The sequence below is a fragment of the Schistocerca serialis genome, chromosome 1 (genome assembly GCF_023864345.2).
Source record: "Schistocerca serialis cubense isolate TAMUIC-IGC-003099 chromosome 1, iqSchSeri2.2, whole genome shotgun sequence".
Taxonomy (NCBI): Eukaryota; Metazoa; Arthropoda; class Insecta; order Orthoptera; family Acrididae; genus Schistocerca; species Schistocerca serialis.
In genome coordinates this window covers 278,725,521-278,747,934 of record NC_064638.1, presented here as the reverse complement: position 1 = coordinate 278,747,934, position 22,414 = coordinate 278,725,521, and the positions used below count along the sequence as shown (strand labels likewise).

The 22,414-nt window shown below is 43.1% G+C and overlaps 1 protein-coding gene across 1 annotated transcript in view; it reads right to left on the bottom strand.

The window, feature by feature from the left end:
* LOC126465611 (maltase 2-like) overlaps positions 1-22,414 on the bottom strand; it is a 105,885-nt gene that overhangs the window by 39,654 nt on the left and 43,817 nt on the right. Inside the window, exons 2-4 of the mRNA XM_050096321.1 lie at positions 20,298-20,477; positions 16,092-16,255; positions 5,694-5,819 (exon numbers count right to left, since the gene is read on the bottom strand). Coding sequence (XP_049952278.1) covers positions 5,694-5,819; positions 16,092-16,255; positions 20,298-20,477 — 470 coding nt within the window. The remainder of the gene's footprint in view (positions 1-5,693; positions 5,820-16,091; positions 16,256-20,297; positions 20,478-22,414) is intronic.

Here is a 22,414-nt window from a genome sequence, read left to right as displayed (position 1 = left end):
CAAAAGAAAGTCATTCACGGTGACCTCACAGCTACGCTGTAGAGTTGTATTCAGATTGATTTTTAATTATTGTGTGTCCACGTGTGTGTGTGTGTGTGTGTGTGTGTGTGTGTGTGTGTGTGTGTGTGTGTCCATCAGTGCATGACGGTGTGTATAAAAGTAATTAATATGGAATATGAGAACAATACGCTATTAATATGAAATTTAATACACTACGCTTATAAAATGTTAAAGAAAATGTATCTGGCTGCAATTATTTTTGCTCATAGTACATCAAATAAAAAAGAAGAGCTGGATTGTCGTTTACAAGGCTAGTCTCTGAAATAGTACCGTAACAACGTATTCCTGAATTCCAATAAGGTCAGTTGTACGTTCTAAGTTGAAATGAATGTGTGTGTGTGTATGTGTGTGTGTGTGTGTGTGTGTGTGTGTGAATTACTGAACACCATAGTGCCTTAAATGTAGTAAAAAGAACATGTAAGCTTTGACATTATTCATGTTACCCGTGAAACAGCGGTAAATGTTTTTGTCTTCTGTTCTATAAGTACTACTAGTTTTAAGTAAAAATTCTCTTATAAAATAAAAGTTTTCCAGGAGTAACGATTTTGGCTTAGATTTAAAATATGTGTTGTTGCCTATTACAAATTTTATATAAATGGGCGAATGATCAGAGGTCTAACACTGTTACCACTACTACTACTACCACTACTGCTACTATTATTATCGTTATTATGCATATCCTTACTCTGCAAATGTGACTCCAGTACATGTTGGATGAATATAGTTGGTTGCCATATGTTGGTGGAACAAGAAACTTATCCCTTGTTACGAACTGTAGACCTCGTTTCTGTCACCATTCCGTATCACTTTTATCTCTCATTATCAACATAGTGAGATATATTCTTCTTTACGTACATTAAGTTCTGTTCTTATGAGAACGAAGTTTGTTGCGACAGTACGCTTGTATGAGATATTGTCCATATTTTTGCCAAGTCTACTGATAACAGAAATTCTTACTCACTTATAAGGGCTTCTCCACTCTTCAGAAGTTGTCCTATATTCCCATTCGCCGGCTTTCATAATCATGGCAGTCTTATTCTATTAGATGTCTCTTTCGAATCATTCCAATTACTCCCTTTCTTCATGTTTGTATCGGCCGTCCACACTTCCTTCTTCCTGGTGGCGACCGTTCCAGCCAGGATTGCTTTTGGCCGTCGTCCTTGCTTCATTCGCCGTACGTGGTCATACCACTGAAGAACTCCGTTCTCGGTTCTTTGTACCACTGGTTGTTCCATATTCTTTATCTTTCTTAATTTCCTCATTTCTTCTCCACTCTGTCCTGGATGTCCTGGCTGCCTTCTTTGTTCCATCCATCACTACTGCCTGAAATTTACTTCTCTGCCGCTCCCCCATGGTCCATCCTCCAGTATGTTAGTATACTTTCCACTACTGTTTTAAGAATCCTATTTTCTGGTTCTTTTGATATTTCCCGGCTCTACAGAACTCCATATACCATTTTCATTGCTCCTCTTGCCTGCTGGATCTTGTGATCCACATCTGCTTCAGAACTTCCCGAGGAATGAATAATCGATCCGAAGTATTTAAACTACTTTACAGCTTTAAGAGTTCCTTGCGGCAGTGCTATATACCCTCTATCTCCATCCACAACTAGATATTTTGATTTGCTTATATTTATTCTAAGCCCGAACGGTTCAAATGCTTCCATCAATTCTTGCTCATAAATTTGACATCCTTGACCTTAGTGCTATCAGTACCTGATCATCAGCAAATAATAATGAGTAGATAGTAAAATGCTGGAAAGGAAACCCCGTACCTCCGCATGACTGATTCCACAGTTCCAATACATACTACATATGTACTTAAAATAGGGTCGGTGACATACTGCTGCCCTGTCTAAGTCCTTTCGACGTTTGGAACGTCTCGCTCAACTTACTCCCTACTTTAACTGCTGCGTAAGATTGGTGGTATATACTTTGAATTAGGGATATCTGTTGTGTTTCTACATGTATATACTCCATCGCTTCGCATAGTCCGTTGATGGATACAGAATCACACGCTCTTTCTGGAGCCACGAATATTAGGGGTATTTCCTAGCCCCTAGAATACACCTTCTCACTTATTTGTTTGAGGCTAAAAGTATGATCCATAGCTAGAAGTACGATCCACACAAGACCGTCCACTATAAAACCTGCCTGTTCTCTCGCACCTTTCCATCTCATTCTCCAACCTGTTTTTCAGTAAAGCACTAAAAAATCGGCTCATAGAAGCCATAACACTAAATGCTCTATAATTATTTGGGTGCTACTTGCTTGCTTTTTTGTGGATAGGAGATATGTATGACACACACAACTTTCTTGTTACGTATTTCCTCTCCCTCTGCCATCTATCTGACTGAACAGTTGATACATAAGTCTCACCATCTGAGGGGTCCGATATTTCCACTATTCCATCACATCTCCTCCCAGTCCACTTGCCTTTCCATTTCTTGCCTTTTCCAGCATCTCTTTACCTCTTCCTCTAGTGCAAGTTCTATTTTACCTAATGTACTGCTTTTGTTGCAGACTTTTATCACGTGGTCTCTTCTTTTTTCTAGCACAAGTTCTTCAAAGCGCTTTTTCCAATATCCGTAGTTATAGGCTGTATTGTAGATGCGAGATTGCTATCCGTTTTCATCTTCCTTATCATCCTCCATCCCATTTCTCCTCTTTACACTTCGTTGTTAGTTTCTTAGCGATCTTTTTATATACCTTGTACCTATCCCAGTCCACTTCAATGCCAAAGCTTAACTATACATGATATAGTTTATTCATTTCCTCATCCATGTCCAACAACTCCGTGGTCACCCATTCTGTTCTTACTCTTTTTTCCCTTTCCCTTCCTAAAGCCTCCTTCACTGCTTCCTTGACTGTCTGTTTCAGGAAACTGTATAGTTCATTAGCACTCTAGTCCTTCTCCACTACATCCAGTCTTAGATTTGATCTTTCCTGCTACAAACTTTTCACACTTTCTTCATATATCAGACGTATCGCATGTATAGAATCCTGTATAGTTCTACTTCCAGGATCTTCCCCTTTCTCCTTCTGCTTCATCTTGGTCTAATCACTTTCTGGAATAAGTATAAAATGATCGGAGACACACTCTCTTCTTACCCTTACATATTGGACCTTAATTATCCGTTGCCTCCGCGCTATTACGTACTCTATAATTGATTTTAGCTTCCTTAACAGATTGGCCCAAGTGTACTTATGTATTTCTTTATACTGGAATTGGCCATTCATAACAACACACTTCTGAACCATACAGAAGTTCATCAGCCTCCTTCCGTTATCATTTTCTACATCCTCTCCTCACGGTCCTGCAACGTCCTCATTTAATCTTATCCATTTCGTCCATTTAAGTCCCTCATTATTAACAATTCACGTCCATGTGGAAATTCGTCAACCGCTTCTTGTAAGTCATCGAGAAAATGCTCCTTCTCGTCAGGTGCATCTTCTTTGGGCTGTTCACCCCAGCTAATTTCAGTGAACACACTTCTGAACCATACAGAAGTTCATCAGCCTCCTTCCGTTATCATTTTCTACATCCTCTCCTCACGGTCCTGCAACGTCCTCATTTAATCTTATCCATTTCGTCCATTTAAGTCCCTCATTATTAACAATTCACGTCCATGTGGAAATTCGTCAACCGCTTCTTGTAAGTCATCGAGAAAATGCTCCTTCTCGTCAGGTGCATCTTCTTTGGGCTGTTCACCCCAGCTAATTTCAGTTTTATTTCACGAATTTTATTGTTACATTGATTATCCTTCCATCCACTTCTTTCCAGTTAATTTGTCTTTTAATAAGAACTGCTACTCCAGATCTTGGTCTTTCAGCTTTTACCACTCCAATCCAAAACAGAATGTAGTGTCCAATTACTTCTTGTCCAGATCGTTTTCCTTTCGTTTCTGTCATTAACAGGATATCTGTGTTCAGTACTTCAATTTCTTTAATTACCTTCTCAATTTTTCCTGATAACCACTCGACATTCCATGTTCTACATATCAGAGTCCTTATTGTGAACCAGTGTCGATGACTTTTGATCCATCCGACTGTTTTATTATGTCTTGGAAACGTAACAAAACCTGTTTTTACCGGTGTGGGATGCCGACCCCCTGCCGAACCCCCAACGTGGAGGACTGGGATTTTTCCTCAGGGTTTATGCCCTAGGGCGGCTACTTTCACTGTGGGTAAGAATCCCTTCCTACCCTATGTTACCAGTTCAAGAAAGCAAAACTCAGTATTGGATAAAGAAAAAGATGGGACGTTGTGAGACGCCGCCTTAAAGTAGCACTGTCCGTGCGGCGAGAGGGATATAGCAGACGATATACCGGCAGTAGTGCAGCTACCGATAGGGTCTCCAACACCAGAGGGGCCTCATGCAGAGGATGCAGGTTAAGAGTGTCCCATCAATAAAACGTTTTTGACAGAAATGAATGACTGTCGTCATGCTGCCGGAGATTAAGTCCGTATCTACGACGCTCATGGTGCTCGTTGATACGTAAATTGCTGAGAGGGTGTAGAGAAATATGCTGAGTTATTTATGCATCAAGTGCGCCACTAGCATTGCAGACATCAACATAATCTTTGTCAGTATGACGAATGACGACACCCAATTTTACCTGACGAAAAGGCAGGAGATTTTCACCGTAAGCTTGGATCTTTATTGTAATTTGAAGGAGGAAGAAAGCCTAGAACACTATATACATATTTATGTTGGCAGTCACCCTTCAACTTTGTTTTATGTTTAGTTGTAACATCCTATATAATAAATGTAGTTATTTCGTCAGTATCTGTCACGTTGAGATTATTGTGGCTATACGGTAAGATAAACTGTGAAACAACTGCCAACCACTGAACTGATGGCATTTTATGCTTACTTGCCGTCATGAGATGGCTACAGTACATTAATGACTTGAATTACTGATATTGTGCTTCAAGTTTTATAGCTCTATGGCGCAAACTGTTTTAAATGGCAAAGATTTAAGATGGAATTGAAGATAATAGCTGAATTTAAGGTAAAAGGAACAGTGTAAATATTTGCCCCACGAACTTAATGGAAAATCTTCCAGATTTCTCCAATACTTTGCGTTATTGCTTAGCAAAAAATGTGATTTTCGGTCGGTTTGCAATGTATCAGTTACCTGTAGCGGCACAGTCGCACAATGTTTTAACCCCAAGGGCCACGGTTCGAAAATAGAAACTGATGAGAATGGTCTCACTTTGTCACGAGTTATTTGTCAATACATCCCATAAAGTCTCTTATTTCATCTTATGCGTCGGGTAACTTGCATCCTACATTATCCATAAGACGGCAGAAACTGAACTGAAATGGTGTAATAAATAAATAATAATAACAAAAAGACTTCGTTTAACCACTTCTACCTACTGTTTTAATTCTGTTTGGCAATGAGACTACACGGAAGACTGATATTCAAGAATGGATGGGCGAAAGTTTTATGGGCAGCTGCCCTCGTACATAAGTTACATTTGCTAATATCTCTCGCAACAATTCTTACCCCAGAAACATTTATTACGACAATTGGATTGATTTCTGTGTCGGCACTTAGTACCGGTGCAAGTGCCAGTTCGCCCTTTCAGACACGCCGGTGGTTCACAAAACACTGTAGTGCTTACCTTCATCTGGAGGACGACACCGTCGTCGCGGTAGTTGAGGTCCGGCTGGTTGACGGTGAAGGAGTGCAGGTAAAACTGTTGGCGCTCCTCGCTCCACTCCCACGCAGACCCACGGAACAGGCTCAGCTGTGAACAGCACAGAACATTCTCACTCAGATGCCACTGGCGAAAGACTTATGTTCTACTTAACGCTTCCTGTTACACATTATGTTACAGATCTGCAGAAATGTTACTGACGGAAAACAGATAAAACAAGGAGGGAAAATGTCTTAAATCCACTATCTGAACAAAAGTATCCGGACACCCTTTTGTTACGCGGAATTGAGCGAAAGATGTTACGAGAGGTGGACCCGCCCGTGTAAAAATTAGGCAAGGATTACTGTGTTGTCAGTATACAGCGAAGATCCAAAGAAACTGGTACACCTGCCTAATATCATGTAGGGCGTCCGCGAGCACGCAGTAGTGCCGCAACATGACGTGGAATGGACTCGACCAATGTCTTAAGTAGCCCGCCCGGCTAGCCGTGCGGTCTGACGCGCCGCTTCCCGAGCGGGAAGGCGTGCCGGTCCCCAGCACGAATCCACCCAGCGGATTAGTGTCGAGGTCCAGTGTGCCGGCCAGCCTGTGGATGGTTTTTAGGCGGTTTTCCATCTGCCTCAGCGAATGCGGGCTGGTTCCCCTTATTCCGACTCAGTTACACTATGTCGGCGACACCATAATTACGCTACCACGCAAACATTTGGGGCTACACTCGTCTGGTATGAGACGTTCCCGGGAGAGTCCACTGAGGACCAAACCACACAATAATCCTGGCTTTTACATCTACATATACATCGTTAGTCTACAATTCACACTTAAGTGCCTGGCAGAGGGTTCATCGAACCATTTTCTTACTACTTCTCTACCATTCCACTCTCGAATGGCGTGTGGGAAAAAGGAATACCTAAATCTTTCCGTTAGAGCTCTGATTTCTTTTATTTTATTATGATGATCATTTCTCCCTATGAGGGTGGGTATCAACAAAATATTTTCGCGTTCGGAAGAGAAAGTTGGTGATTGAAATTTCGGTGTGGGGTGGCGGTGTGGCCGGTGGACTGCTGTGGCCTGTTGTGGGGTTGTGAACCACTGAGGGCTACGGCGGGACGAAGCCTCTCCGTCGTTTCTAAGTCCCCGGTTTAAATACACTATACTGATTTTTTTAAATTTAAACTGTTTTTGAAACAATACACAATGTCTTAATTAGTGCTGGAGGGAACTGATACCATGAATCCTGCAGGCGATCCATAAATCCGTGAGAGTATGAGCGGGTGGAGATCTCTTCTGAACAGCACGTTGCAAGGGATCCCAGATATGCTCAATAATGTTCATGTCTGTGCATCCTGGTGCCAGCGGAAGTGTTTAAACTCAGAAGAGTATTCCTGAAGCCACTCTATAGCAAACTTCACATGTGGAGTGTCGCATTGTCCTATTAAAGTTGCTGTCGAAATTCACAATGGACATGAATGGATGCAGATGATCAGACAGGATTCTTACGTACGTGCCACCTGTCAGAGTCGTATCTAAACGTATCAGGGGTCCCATCCCACTGCAACTGCCCACGCCCCACACCATCACATAGCATTTACCAGCTTGAAAAGTCCTCTGCTGACATGCAGGGTCCATGGATTCATGAAGTTGTCTCCATACCCGTACACGCCTATCCGCTCGATACTATTCAAAACGAGAATCGTCCGACTAGGCAACATGTTTCCAGTCATCAACAGTACAATGCAGTGTTGACGGGCGCAGGCGAGACGTACAGCTCTGTGTCGCCCAGTCATCAAGGGTACACGAGTGGACCTTCGGCTCATTGCATCGCAAATCGAAATAACTCAGGCACTGCAACAGAGTATTTATCCGGCGATACCGGGTAAGCGACTTTCAAGTGAAATGTCTCACCTGTACGGGAATATGCATAACGGTTGTACGAATACAGACTGTAGACACATGGTTGACGATATACTGAAGTTTGGATCTGGGTGTGAGTCGTACACGGATAGTCAAATGGTAAGGCGACAGACCGCGATAAGCAGGAAATCCGGGTTCGAGTCTCGTCCGATACAAATTTTCAATGTTGTCATTCCATTCTACAGCTGATGGTTACCCATATTCACGGTTACGAATATATTTAACGTATTTAATAACGACTGTAGTCGCTGCAGTCGCTGCAGTGCTTGTTCCGTTGGATGTGCATGCATGTACACAGGCACTTCGCATAGTAATTCCGAATAACACAGACCCTGCAATGTTGTATCGTATAGAGCATTGGGTGCTCATAAAAAAACACTTGAAATCTGCGAAAGGAGTGGTTTTTGAGTTAAATCTGCTACTAACAGTCCAGCTAGCACAATGACTATGCGTAGAGAGTTAAAAACAATGGGGTACAATGGCGGGGCAGCTCCTCATAAGCCAAACAGATTTGTAGCCAGTGCCAAGTGGTGCACGAGGTGGTGGAAAGAGCGACGCAGCTGAACGGTGGATGACTGAAAAAGGATTTGCAGTGATGAATTACACTATGCCCTGTAGCGACCCGATGGAAGGGTTAGGGTTTGTAGAATACCTACACAACATTGTTAAAAAACCATTCAAAAGCCAAGAACGCAAAAAAAATTATTTAAGGCGATAGGTTTCAGCAGTTATTACGGTGATCTTCATGTCTTAACATCTTCTAAAACATATTCATTTTGTGCTGAACCTCATGCGCAAGATGTCAAGTGGCCAAAACTCAGCATATTATAAACGTTCGTCATGGCTAAATATTTAAAAGAGTAAAACATTGTACAAAAGGCCATGTCCTCATACGTATTGGTCACAGATGCTTGTTACATCATAAAAATATGGAACACTACAGCACACCTGAAACTTCCTGACCGATTAAAACTGCGTGCCGGACCGAGACTCGAACTCGGGACCTTTGCCTTTCGCGGGCAAGTGCTCTACCATCTGAGCTACCCAAGCCCGACTCACGACCCGTCCCCACAGCTTCGATCCTGCCAGTACCTCATCTCCTGCCTTCCAAACTTCACAGAAGCTCTTCTGCGAACCTAGCAGAACCAGCACTCATGGAAGGAAGGATATTGCGGAGACATGGCTTAGCCACACTCTGGGGAATGTTCCCAGAATAAGATTTTCACTCTGCAGCTGAGTGTTGCTGATATGAAACTTTCTGACAGATTAAAATTGTGTGCCGGACCGAGACTCGAACTCAGGACCTTCGGTTTTCACGGGCAAGTGCTCTATCATCTGAGCTACTCAAGCACAGAAGAGCTTCTGTGAAGTCTGGAAGGTAGGAGGTACTGGTAGAATTGACACTGTGAGGACGGGTCGTGAGTCGTGCTTGGGTAGCTCAGATGGTAGAGCACTTTTCCGCGAAAGGCAAAGGTCCCGAGTTCGAGTCTCAGTCCGGCACACAGTTTTAATCTGTCCGCTGCAGAGTGAAAATCTCATTCTGGGAACAGCACAGCTGATTACATATGCCGTATGATGTAAAAAGTATCTGTGACCAATATGTGTATGGAAATGGTCATTTGGACAAGGTGCTTAATGTTTTTAAATATTTTAGCGGTGACAAACGTTTATTTATCCACTTGACGTCATGTGTGTAAGGTTCTGCGTAAAATGAAAATGTTTTACAACAAAAATGTGATAAAGACTGCAGATGACATCAGTGACTGTTGAAACCGGTCGTCGTCAATTTTAAAAAAATTTGTGCGAGCCTAGCTTTTGAACGGTTTTTAACAATTAAAACAGATCGCCTGCAATACCCTGAAAATTGTGCTTAAGAAAACGGCAAATGTGGACGGGTATGAACACACTTTCTCTGGTTTCGGCTCTTGAGAAAGAATGAGCTGCCATTCTTCCATAGACATTTAGATAACCCATTGAAACTGTCCCCAATAAGCGTTCAAGGCGAACGCTGGTCACGCCCATTATATTAGTAGGTATTCAGATAATTTTGATCAGCTAGTGAATTTCATCACCTGGCAGGCTTTGAAGTTTAAAATGGTGTCTACCACATAGACAATATTGTAAAACATAATAGATATTATACATTAGATTCATGGCACTACACATCTATAACTGTTGCTTTACACAGTCGGTTACAAACTTGACATGGCATCGTCAAACCAACACCGAAACTACTGAGCTGTGTGTCATGCAGGTTGCTCATGCATAGGCTTCAATTCTGATACGTTGTAGTTCTTGTCATTTATTATTTGATTTATACGATACACTGTCAAAGTCATCTGCTGTTAGACACCTTTAATGCTATGTACTTACGTGCATCGATAAGTTCTTGTCTGTCTCAAAGAGCCTTTGTCACTATCCTTCTAATCCTTGGATGGGAACTGCAAGGCATGACTTAAGCAACTCGCCTAAACTCTGACGTGAGCCAGCCGACAGAAACGCATGGCTGGCGGAATCGGTTAGTGACTGCTGCATGGTAAACGGGCAAACCATATACACTTTTCTTCCGTTTGGTTTTGTGAGGACGTGTCGAGCTGTTTAGTTCAATTGTTAAAAACCATCCAACAACCAAGATCGCATAAAACATTTCTTTTTTTAAGACGACGTGTTTCAACAGACTTAGCTGTCACCTTCAGGACTTAAAACACTCTTTTTTTTTGTGAAACATGTTCATTTAAGCTGAACCTCACGCATAAGACGTCAAGTTGATAAAAATCAGCACGTAATAAAAGACTTGTCATCGCTAAAATATTTAAAAATATACAGCTCCTTATGCAAAAGGCCATGTCCATATACATATTGCTCACAGATGCTTATTACATCATACAATCACGGTAAACACCAGCACGTCTGGCTACATATGCTGGACATATTCTGTTTAGTAAAGACGCCTTGCCTTGGGACAAAGAAATGGGCACGTTCAAACGACATCGTTCATGATTATGGTGAGATAATGGCCTGCTTGCATTGCATTCGTATAGTGATGCTTTGTGGAAGATCAAATTTATTTGCGCAATATATTTAGCAGTTGCATTCAAAGCAGGCAACATTAGTTGTTCGTTCGAGTTCACAGTTTCGTTAGAAAGAATAGGAATCAGTCTCCAAGTTTTGTTCAGTCAACTGGGTTTCTGAGTTGATTAACTCATTGCTTTTCCATTCATTAAATGATGTAATGAGCGTTAGTTTGAATACGGGGTGATATTCCTTGTCTTTTGATATGTAAGGTCATGTAAAGTCACGTGGTCCGCAAGAATGCGCTTGTGTCAGAAACATGAGATTTTTTATTCATTTTCCGAACAATATATATTTATTTTACTATAATCAGGCTTTCTTAGAACTTGTTTTTCGCCCGTCGGATCTTTATTCAAAACTTTACATGAGTTCATTTAAGAAAAATTTTATTGAACGAACTACTTTTCACTGTATTTTAAACAAGGAGGGAATGCATTGCCTTCAGCAGTGATGGCACTATCTTTTTCTTTAAATGAAATTTAAAAGCGAAGTAAGTTCATGGAACTTCATGGCACATCGTTGAAGCAACGGAGACTTCGATATTTTTCCTATCACACTAGAGAAAAATCTTTCCGGTTCATTAGATGCTGTAGAATATAGGGTGCAAACAGATTTGTGTTGTACGAATTACACCTGCAAGATGTAATTCATAGTAGCTACAAGAGATCTATTCTAAGGGTTTCGGTTTCTCTTGTCTTGGTTTGCCTTACATTAAACCCCCCTTTAATTATTCCACTGTCCTGTGAGAAATTTCTTTGTTACTATGAAATCTACAACAAAGTTAACAGATGCGTTTCTTTGCTTTTGGGTTAGATATCTTATAAACGCAAATTTTTCAGGGCATTAAAACCGTGGGTCATAGTCTCTTATGAACTCACAGGTAAAATTATAAAGTGACAAGCCTTCTTAAGCCAGCACAAATTACGAGGGGCGACATTGTGAAATACTCCAGTTTCAGCCCCTTTAGTTTCATTAAGTTCCGATAGGTGCTGGCGTTATACATAGCCTTCAAAGTGGCATCTGTAACAGAAGTGCTGTCCAAGCAGAGAGCTGTCATTGAGTTTCTTTTGGCGGGAAACCAGAGCATTGCAGAAATTCAGAGGCGCTTGGAGAAAGACTACGGAGAATTGGCAGTGATCAAAAGCACGGTGAGTCGTTGGACGAGGCGTCTGTGATCATGACAACAAAGTCGCGCGGAACTGTCCGATCTCCCGTTAGGCGGTCGGCCGCACATAGCTGTCACTCATCTACATCTACATGGATACTCTGCAAATCACATTTAAGTGCCTGGCAGAGGGTTCATCTAGCCAGCTTCACAATTCTCTGTTATTCCAATCTCGTATAGCGCGCGAAAAGAATGAACTCCTATATCTTTCCGTACGAGCTCTGATTTCCCCTATTTTATCGTTGTGATCGTTCTTCCCTATGTAGGTCGGTGTCAACAAAATATTTTCGCATTCGGAGGATAAAGATGGTGATTGGAATTTCGTGGGAAGATTCCATCTCAACGAAAAACGCCCTTCTTTTAATGATGTCCAGCCCTAATCCTGTATCATTTCTGTGACACTCTCTCCCATATTTCGCGATAATACAAAACGTGCTGCCTTCCTTTGAAATTTTTCGATGTATCTTGTAAGGATCCCACACCGTGCAGCAGTATTATAAAAGAGGTCGCACAAGCGTAGTGTAGGCAGTCTCCTTAGTAGGTCTGTTACATTTTCTAAGTGTCCTGCCAATAAAACGGAGTGTTTGGTTAGCCTTCCACAACATTATCTATGTGTTCCTTCCAATTTAAGTTGTTCGTAATTGTAGTACCTAGGTATTTAGTTGAATTTACGGCTTTTATCTTAGACTGATTTATCGTGTAACCGAAGTTCAACGAGTTCCTTTTAGCACTCATGTGGATGACCTCACACTTTTAGTTATTCAGGGTCAACTGCCACTTTTCGCACCAGTCAGATATCTTTTCTAAATCGTTTTGCAGTTTTTTTTATCTTCTGATGACTTTATTTGTCGATAAACGACAGCGTCTTCTGCAAACAACCGAAGACGGCTCCCAAATCGGTTATATAGATAAGGAACAGCAAAGGGCCTCTAACACTACCTTGGGGAGCGCCAGAAATCACTTCTGTTTTACTCGCTGACAGGAAATCGCAAATCCAGTCACATAACTGAGACGATATTCCATAAACACGCAATTTCACTTCGAGCCGCTTGTGTGGTACACTGTCAAAAGCCTTCCGGAAATGCAGAAATACGGAATCGATCTGAAATCCCTTGTCAATAGCACTCAACACTTCATGTGAATAAAGAGCTAGTTGCGTTTCACAGGAACGATGTTTTCTAAACCCATGTTTTCTCTGTGTCAATAGACCTGCAATGTTGGACAGTCTCATTCGAGGTGATCGACGGATGACAATCAAACACCTCGCAGCACAAATGGACGTGGCTGTTGGTTGTTCTGACACGTTCGTCTATCAGTTGGCGTTTTCAAATATATGTGGCTGCTGGGTTCCTAGCCGCCTAACAGAAGACCATAAAGAGCAACGATGGACCATATATGCGGATCTGCTATCGCGCGACGAGTCTAATCGTGACAATTTTTTGTCGAACAAAGGCGATGATACATGGGTTCATCACTTCTAACTGGAAACAAAACGGCAATCCATGGAGTGGTGCCACACCACTCCTCCTCCGAAGAAAAAGTTCAAAGCCACACCCTGAGCCGACAAAGTCATGGGGACGGTCTCTGGGACTTTGAAGGGGTTGCACTGTTTGTTGTCCTCCCTCAGCGTGCAAGCAATAACACTCAAGAATGAGATTTTCACTCTGCTGCGGAGTGTGCACTGATATGAAACTTCCTGGGAGATTAAATCTATGTGCCGGACCGAGACTCGAACTCGTGACCTTTGCCTTTCTTGGGCAAGTGCTGTACCATCTTTTTTTTTTGGTTGTTTATCGTTGTGTTTGGTCGTGGCGGACGTCACATGATATCCCGTCAAGTTCGTTTTGTTGACCTTTCCACTCAGTCTTTTTATTACAAAGGCCAATCAGCTCCTCTGACCGAAAACGCTGAGCTACCGTGCAGGCGTCCATCTGAGCTACCCAAGCACGACTCACACCCCGTCCTCACAGCCTTAATTCTGCCACTACCTCCTAATTTCCAAACATTACAGAAGCTCTCCTGCTCAGATGGTAGAGCACTTGCCCGCGAAAGGCAAGGGTCCCGAGTTCGAGTCTCGGTCCGACACTCAGTTTTAATTTGCCAGGAAGTTTAATAACACTCAAGTGTGTTGTGCTACCGTCAGGAAATCGAAGAATCAACTTCAGCGTGTTCGTGGCCACAAAAGTGCAAACGAACGTCTCCTCCTCCACTACGACGCAAGGCCTCACAAAAGTCAGCGCACTCGAGAAGAGTTCACAAAACTTCGATAAACTGTTCTTCCTCGTTCACCCTACAGCTCGGATCTCACAAGTTCCAGCTTCCAAATATTGTCTCTATGAAAAGGATGCACACTCCGCGGAAAGCAGTACGTGGAAGAGGGGGGGGGAGAGGGGGGGTGTTATTGATACAGAAAGGCGATCAGTAGAGTGGTATCATGCGGGCATATATATACTACTGGCCATTAAAATTGCTACACCAAGAAGAAACGCAAATGATAAACGGATATTCATTGGACAAATATATTATACTAGAACTGGCATGTGATTACATTTTGACGCAATTTGGGTGCATCGATCCTGAGAAATCAGTACCCAGAACAACCATCTCTGGCCTTAAGAACGGCCTTGATACGCCTGCGCATTGAGTCAAACAGAGCTTGGATGGCGTGTGCAATACAGCTGCCCATGCAGCTTCAACACGACACCACAGTTCATCAAGAGTAGTGACTGGCGTGTTGTGACGAGCCAGTTGCTCGGCCACCATTGACCAGACGTTTTCAGTTGGTGAGAGATCCGGAGAATGTGCTGACCAGGGCAGCAGTCAAACATTTTCTGTATCCAGAAAGGCCCGTACAGGACCTGCAACATGCGGTCGTGCATTATCCTGCTGAAATGTAGGGTTTCGCAGGGATCGAATGAAGGGTAGAGCCACGGGTCGTAACACATCTGAAATGTAACGTCCACTGTTCAAAGTGCCGTCAATGCGAACAAGAGGTGACCGAGACGTGTAACCATTGGCACCCTATACCATCACGCCGGGTGATACGGCAGTATGGCGATAACGAATACACACTTCCAATGTGCGTTCACCGCGATGTCTCCAGACACGAATGCGACCATCATGATGCTGTAAACAGAACCTGGATTCATCCGAAAAAATGATGTTTTGCCATTCGTGCACCCAGGTTCGTCGTTGAGTACACCATCGCAGGCGCTCCTGTCTGTGATGCAGCATCAAGGGTAACCGCAGCCATGTTCTCTGAGCTGATAGTCAATGCTGCTGCAAACGTCGTCGAACTGTTCGTGCAGATGGTTGTTGTCTTGCGAACGTACCCATCTGCTGACTCAGGGATCGAGACGTGGCTGCACGATCCGTTACAGCCATGCAGATAAGATGCCTGTCATCTCGACTGCTAGTGATACGAGGCCGTTGGGATGCAGCACGGCATTCCGTATTACCCTCCTGAACCCACCGATTCCATATTCTGCTAACAGTCATTGGATCTCGACCAAGGCGAGCAGCAATGTCGCGATACGATGAACCGCAATCGCGATAGGCTACAATCCGACCTTTATCAAAGTCGGAAACGTGATGGTACGCATTTCTCCTCCTTACACGTGGCATCACAACAACGTTTCACCAGGCAACGCCGGTCAACTGGTGTTTGTGTATAAGAAATCGGTTGGAAACTTTCCTCATGTCAGCACGTTGTAGGTGTCGCCACCGGCGCCAACCTTCTGTGAATTCTCTGATTAGCATCATTTGCATATCACAGCATCTTCTTCCTGTAGGCTAAATTTCGCGTCTGTAGAACGTCATCTTCGTGGTGTAGCAATTTTAATGGTCAGTAGTGTACATTGGAAAATAGTGTTTTGCAGCCAAAAGTTTGAGGAATAAAATAATGTCTTGGATTCCTGAATAAAACCAACTTACTTTTAGAAAAAAATGTGTTTGCTTTACTTCTTGAACCAACCCTGTATTTGTGCCTGAGAATGAAATAGCGAGGAAACTGCAATAGCACATATTAAAATACTAACGGCGTAAAGTGGGAATGACGTATGTCAGCAACAGTGATGTCATCTAACAAAACTCCATGCCATTTCCTAAATGTTTATTGGGCTTAACAAATGAACGTTATACACGAGTGTCTAGAGAGCACTGACAGAGTGAGACGCTAGTGAATCAGTAACGTGAGACCGTGTTTGGTGACGTACCCAGTTGGAAGGCACGTTGTAGCCGTGCGGGGCCGACTCGTTGCGCTCTCCCACGGCCCACACGTACCACTCGTCGTAGCCGTCCTCCCTCCTCAGGGACTTCTGGAACCACTCGATCTGGTCGCTCGTGTAGCTCACCACGTAGTCCATCATCACCTGGAGGCCTGCACACACATCTCCCTGTAGCCACCGCTGAACAGTCTAAGACCATGTCAGATGATATTGCCGTGATTTTCCGTAGATCTGCTTTTCAGTTCGGAAACACAACACTGTGGTTCGTCTGTCGCAGGCTTACGTACCAACTTTCCATACAACATCCCAGTACAAAATATTAGTCACCCCCTTAAAAGAGTGTTGTGGTCGCTTTGGAGCGCTGTACATGGTGCAAAACTGGTACCAGAGCTTAAGGGAGGTAGGACGTCAAACGGGCTGACTTGGAGCAGGAGAGGCATCACACGACATTTTAATTTCCAGTGTCTATACTTTTACAAATAAATTCATAAAACTTTGTCAGCTTGACCAGGAAGGATTCAGAATTCACACTCTTAGCAGTGGAAGTTCGAAAACATACGAAATAATTTTTTTTTACATGTGATATTTCTTCATTCTTTTCATTTACTAATGGCAGCATTTCTTGCTGTAGGTACACTTTTCTTCATACGTAAGAGAGATTCTTCGATAAATTTTGCACAACATACAAACCATACATAAAGGTGTATGAAACTCTAGAATTTTCCAAATCTATTAACAACTGTGGTAAAAATTGAGGTAATTAAGTAAAAAATTTGTGTTTTTTCTAAACATGAAGTTTAAAATATAACAGTTCATTCGTTTTTTCATAAATTAAATAAATTCTAGAGTTTCATACACCTGTGAGTATGGTATGTATGCTGTGCAAAATTCATCGAAGAATCTCTCTAACTTAAGAACAAAAGTGTACCTATTGCAACAAATGCAGCCATTAGTAACTGAAAAAATGATGAAATTTCGCACGTAAAAAAATTTATTTTGTTATGTTTTCTAACTTCCACTGCAATGGGTGTGAATCCTGAATCCTTCCTGGTGATGCTGACAAAGTTTGATGAATTTATTTGTAAAAGTATAGACACTGGAAATTAAAATGTCGTGTGATGCCTCTCCTGCTCCAAGTTGGCCCGTTTGACGTCCTACCCCCCTTAATGTCACACTACACTGCTGATCAGTCATGCCACTGAAGAGGTGTGTATCTAGCAGTCCACTATACAGAGTCGCTGCTGTAAGATGGGCTGTCTCGGAGACGTAAAAAACTAGTGCACGGGAGTTCTCGTGTATGGACGTGCTCTGTATCACATCGTGAATGAAATTGGACGATTTGTTGGTGTGTCAAAGCAGACTACAAAGAACAGTGTACTATTCGCAGCCCGTTAATACGACGTAAGAACAAAGAACAGTGGATGTAACCAACAGGGACTTGATACGAATGTTCCGGCTTGTCAATAAAATTGGTTTCAAACCCATCATAAACTTTTGCAGTCAATGAAAGCAGATCCAGCTCAACCAGTTTTTGAGCGAGCATTGGCATAGGAACTAGGTGCAATGGACATTTCGAGTTGAGCATGTGACACAAGGCCCTATCTCGTATTGACACATAAAGCTGGACGTAAAGCTACACAGAAAATGGACAACAACTGATCAGAGGCTTGTAGTGTGATGTGAAAAGTCACGATTGTGGTGTCACCGCCAGCCACCACACTTGCTAGGTCGTAGCTTAAATCGGCCGCGGTCCATTTAGTACATGTCGGACCCGCGTGTCGCCACTGTGTGATCGCAGACCGAGCGCCACCACAAGGCAGGTCTCGAGATACGGAATAGCACTCGCCCCAGTTGTACGACGACTTTGCTAGCGACTACACTGACGAAGCCTTTCTCTCATTTGCCGAGAGACAGTTAGAATAGCCTTCAGCTAAGTCAATGGCTACGACCTAGCAAGGCGCCATTAACCATTTTAAGATAGAGTCTCACTTGTATCATCAAGGAATGCTGTACACCAATAATGGATTAAAAGTTAAGTATTATAGCAGCTACGTACTTTTCTTGTTACCACTTATTACGTATCCTGTTTCAGACCTTTCTCTAGCCTAAGTGAGATTACGCGTGCCTTTCGGCTACTTCAGTGTGGCGTAGCTGTCTTGTTACGCCACAACAACGATTTTGCCTCTTTCCAAATGATACAAGGCGTCAAGTGCACTGGCGAACCAATGAGTCTTTTAACCCACTGTGTAGTTCAGACCGGAGATCCCTATGTAATTTTTTCTGACACGCTTTTCGTGCCATACTTGGGCTTACTCATTCAGAGTACAGTGAACATCAACCAGACTGTGTATTTCAAGTTTCTAGGTTACCCTGAGTTGTCCTTTCTTTTCCATCTTCATAATGAGTATGCTGTGGTCACTCCAGTCTTACAAGAACAGTGAGAACAGTGATGATGTTCCAGGGTAACATGCACTCGTTTCTGTTTACCGAGCACTCTGGTACCATACAGCAGTTCGACTGGACCGCTAAATCCCGGATCTTAATCTCACAGATATTGTCTGAGACTACACTCTGAGAAAAAAAAGCACAACACACCACGAAGGAATTATCAATATGGGATGGAAATCAGTAGATGCGATGCTCATGTACAAACAAAGAAATGATTAGAATTTCGGAAAGTTGGATGAGTTATTCAAGAGAAAGAGCGTAGCAAATTCAGCAAGTCAATAACACGTTGCTCCACTTCTGACGCTTATGGAGGCAATTATTCCGCTTGGCACTGATTGACAAGGATGTTGTGTGCTTCCTCAGGGATGTCGTGTCGAGTTCTGTCCAATTGGCGTGTCAGATGGTCAAAATCTCGAGCTGGTTGGAGGGCCCTACCCATAATGCTCCAAGCGTTTTCAACTTGGGAGAGATTCGGCAACCCTGCTGGCCAAGGCAGGATTTGGCAAGCACCGGGAGAAGCAGTAGAAACTCTTGCCTTGCGCGGGCGAACATTATCTTGCTAAAATGTAAGCTTAGGATAGCTTGCCATGAAGGAAACAAAACCGAGAGTAGAGTACCGTCGACCACTCTGCTGTAAAGGTGCCGAGAACGACAACCAAAGCGGTTCTGCTATGAAATGAAATGGCGAACCCGGACCATCACTCCTGGCTGTAGGGTCACATGGCAGGCAACAATCAGATGGCATCTCACCGCTATATGGGTGTCTCCATACACGTCTTTGCTGGTCATCGGTGCTCATTTCAAAGCCTGACTCATCGCCGAAGACAACTCTACTCCATTCAAAGAGATTCAAGGCCGGACAGCGGTTGGACACCAGTCTAAATGTCGCCCGCCATACGGCATGACAACCAGAAGTGAAGGTCTTGAGTGATAGTTCTTTTCATAGAGGACCCCTTTGGTTGTCATTCGTGGCAGCCATACAATACAGTGGTACGTCATTCTACTCCCGTTTTGTTGCCCTTCATGGCAAGCCATCCTTGGCTTGCATTTCTTCATAATAACGGCCACCCGGATACGGCAAGGGTTTCTGTTGGTTGTCTTTGTGCTTGCCAAACCAAACCTTAGCCTGCAAGGTCAATGGATCTCCACCCAACTGAGAACGTTTGGTGCTTTGATGATCTAAAGCATCAATTGGACAGATTTTGGAACGATATCCCTCAGGAAGACATCCAATAACTCCGTCAATAAATACCAAGCCGAATCACTGCTTGCATAAGGGCCAGAGGTGGACGAACGTGTTATTGACTTGCTCAATTTATGACGCTCATTCTCTTGACTAAATCATCCAGTTTTCCTGAAACTGTAATAATGTCTTTGTTTGTACATGGACATCACATCTATCAATTTCTGTCCCATTCAGATAATTCCTACGTGGTGCCTCGTGGCTCTTTTTTTTATTAGAGTGGCTTCAGCTGGCTATGGTGTACCTGAAGAAACTTATGGACATTCTTCCTCGCCGAACTGAGACCATTACATAGGGTTAGTGGCGGTGTAACACGGAACTAGCGTGATGTTTCCTGAGGGTGACTAATACTTCATCCACTGTGCTTAAATACATAATTAAAGACTTTAACTAATAGATATAGCGGCTGTTTAAGAACATGACATCAGATAACGATTGTGGTGATTAAACCGTAAGCAAAACGTAAATGTACAGGACTTCCCAGAAAAGAGTCGGCTGCTTACCCAGACTATGGGCTTTGTCCCTGAACTCATTGAAGTCATCCATCGTGCCGAAGACTGGGTCAATTTCGAAGTAGTTGGAGATGTCGTAGCCGAGGTCCACCATGGGCGACTGGTAGATGGGCGACAGCCACACGGCACCAACGCCCAGCTGCTGTAGGTACTCCAGCTGGTTGATGATTCCTGAAGCAGAGGCAGCAGTTGTAAGCATTTTGGCACTTCTCAATATGCGGCTTCTGTCAGTTTTTATTAGTGTCGTGTTTTGTTGCGGGCTAGTCATCATGACGGACGGGCATCAATAGTACAGACTGCGTTCTGTACCGTTACCCAAATCCAGATCCCTGACTTTCGCAGACTTGGTTTTTTTCCTGTTGAGCTACCCTGAATGGCTTTAAGTGCCTACTCATATTCCACCACCAACCCTTCCTCGATTTTTTCGCTAACCTTAAATATAGTTTCACATTACCGCAGCACAGGACTGTTACTGGATTAAAAACTATTACTCGTCAAAAATAATGTTAGGTTTAAGTGGGTCAGTAGGGTATTGACCTAAGTAAGCAAGTGTCCAGGTATCATCCCCTTTCGCGCAAATAATAACCTAACAGGAGTGGATTAGTTTCTCTTTTGGTTCCATATCTTCACCTGTCGTTTACTCGATACAGCTACTGCCCTACTTTTCACCCGAGGTACAAGAATCAACATCTTGTAGAAACTTTCTGGCACGACTTGGTGTTCATCAACTACAGTACTACGAAATTCTGCTCAAAAAAAAAATGGTTCAAATGGCTCCAAGCACTATGGGACTTAACATCTGAGGTCATCAGTCCCCTAGACTTAGAACTACTTAAACCTAACTAACCTAAGGACATCACACACAGCCATGCCTGAGGCAGGATTCGAACCTGCGACCGTAGCAGCAGCGCGGTTCCAGACTGAAGCGCCTAGAACCGCTCGGTCACTGTGGCCGGCAGCTGAGGGAAGTTCTACTCTTGGCGTTGTATAGGGGAGAATCATGCAGTATCGGTCGGCTTACAGTACCGGCCATTACTGTGATTTCCCTTTCCGCATGCTTGTCGAATATCTTCTTCCCCCCTTTAGCACATTTTCTGCTCTGAGTGCTTGATGATGTTGCTGTAGCTCTTAGCGCACGGACTGTATTTTGAGGCCTGTGGTAGCCGTTTTTAAGGCAAGTAATTAATTTCGTTGCTGTACTTCGGTTTTTAATGATACGTCAGATATGACATCTACCAAAAGTTTCATGATAATTTCTAGAAAATAAGGCTGTCTCTGAGCACTATGGGACTTAGCATCTGCGGTCATCAGTCCCCTAGAACTTAGAACTACTTAAACCTAACTAACCTAAGGACAACACACACATCCATGCCCGAGGCAGGATTCGAACCTGCGACCGTAGCGGTCACGCGGTTCCAGACTGAAGCGCCTAGAAGCGCACGGCCACATCGGCCGGCTAGAAAATAAGGTTCAATGTGACTAGATCCTGCTGGATGTTTGTGCTGCAGTACCGATCACCAGATTGTCTCTCTATATAGGGCAGAAGTAATTTCAATTCTTAAATTATATTTTCTTCTTGTCACTCCTTTTCAGATTGCAGTGAAGGAAAATAAGAAAAAATTAAGAGGAAAATGGAATGGAGAGTGCGTGAAAATGGCTGTGAGCAAGGTTGTGTCTAACAAAATGATGCATGAGGGAGGCAGCTAAAGCGTTCTTAACAACTAGAAGAGAAACAGATCGCCACCAAAGAGAAGAGATTAAAAGCAGAAAAAATAGTTTGAAAGAGACTCGAGAAAGCTGCACTTACGTCAAGTGTTCGAAAATAAAATAAAGACACAAATGGTGACCATGGAAAGCTATTTACAAAGCGTCGAAGAAAACCGGAATTTTTGGAAATAATGGGTCAATAGAAGAGACTGAACGGTGCACTGTGTGCCTGAAGTCATCTGAAGAAGACTGTGTGCTGTGTACCAAGTCTAGAGGCTGGACATATGTTAGATGTGTAGATCAGGAGAATATTTTGTATATTATTTGCGATTTCTGTAAAACAATGATCTAAATATTGCGGATCTGAGATGAAATAGCAATAATAATTTCCCACGGTTATG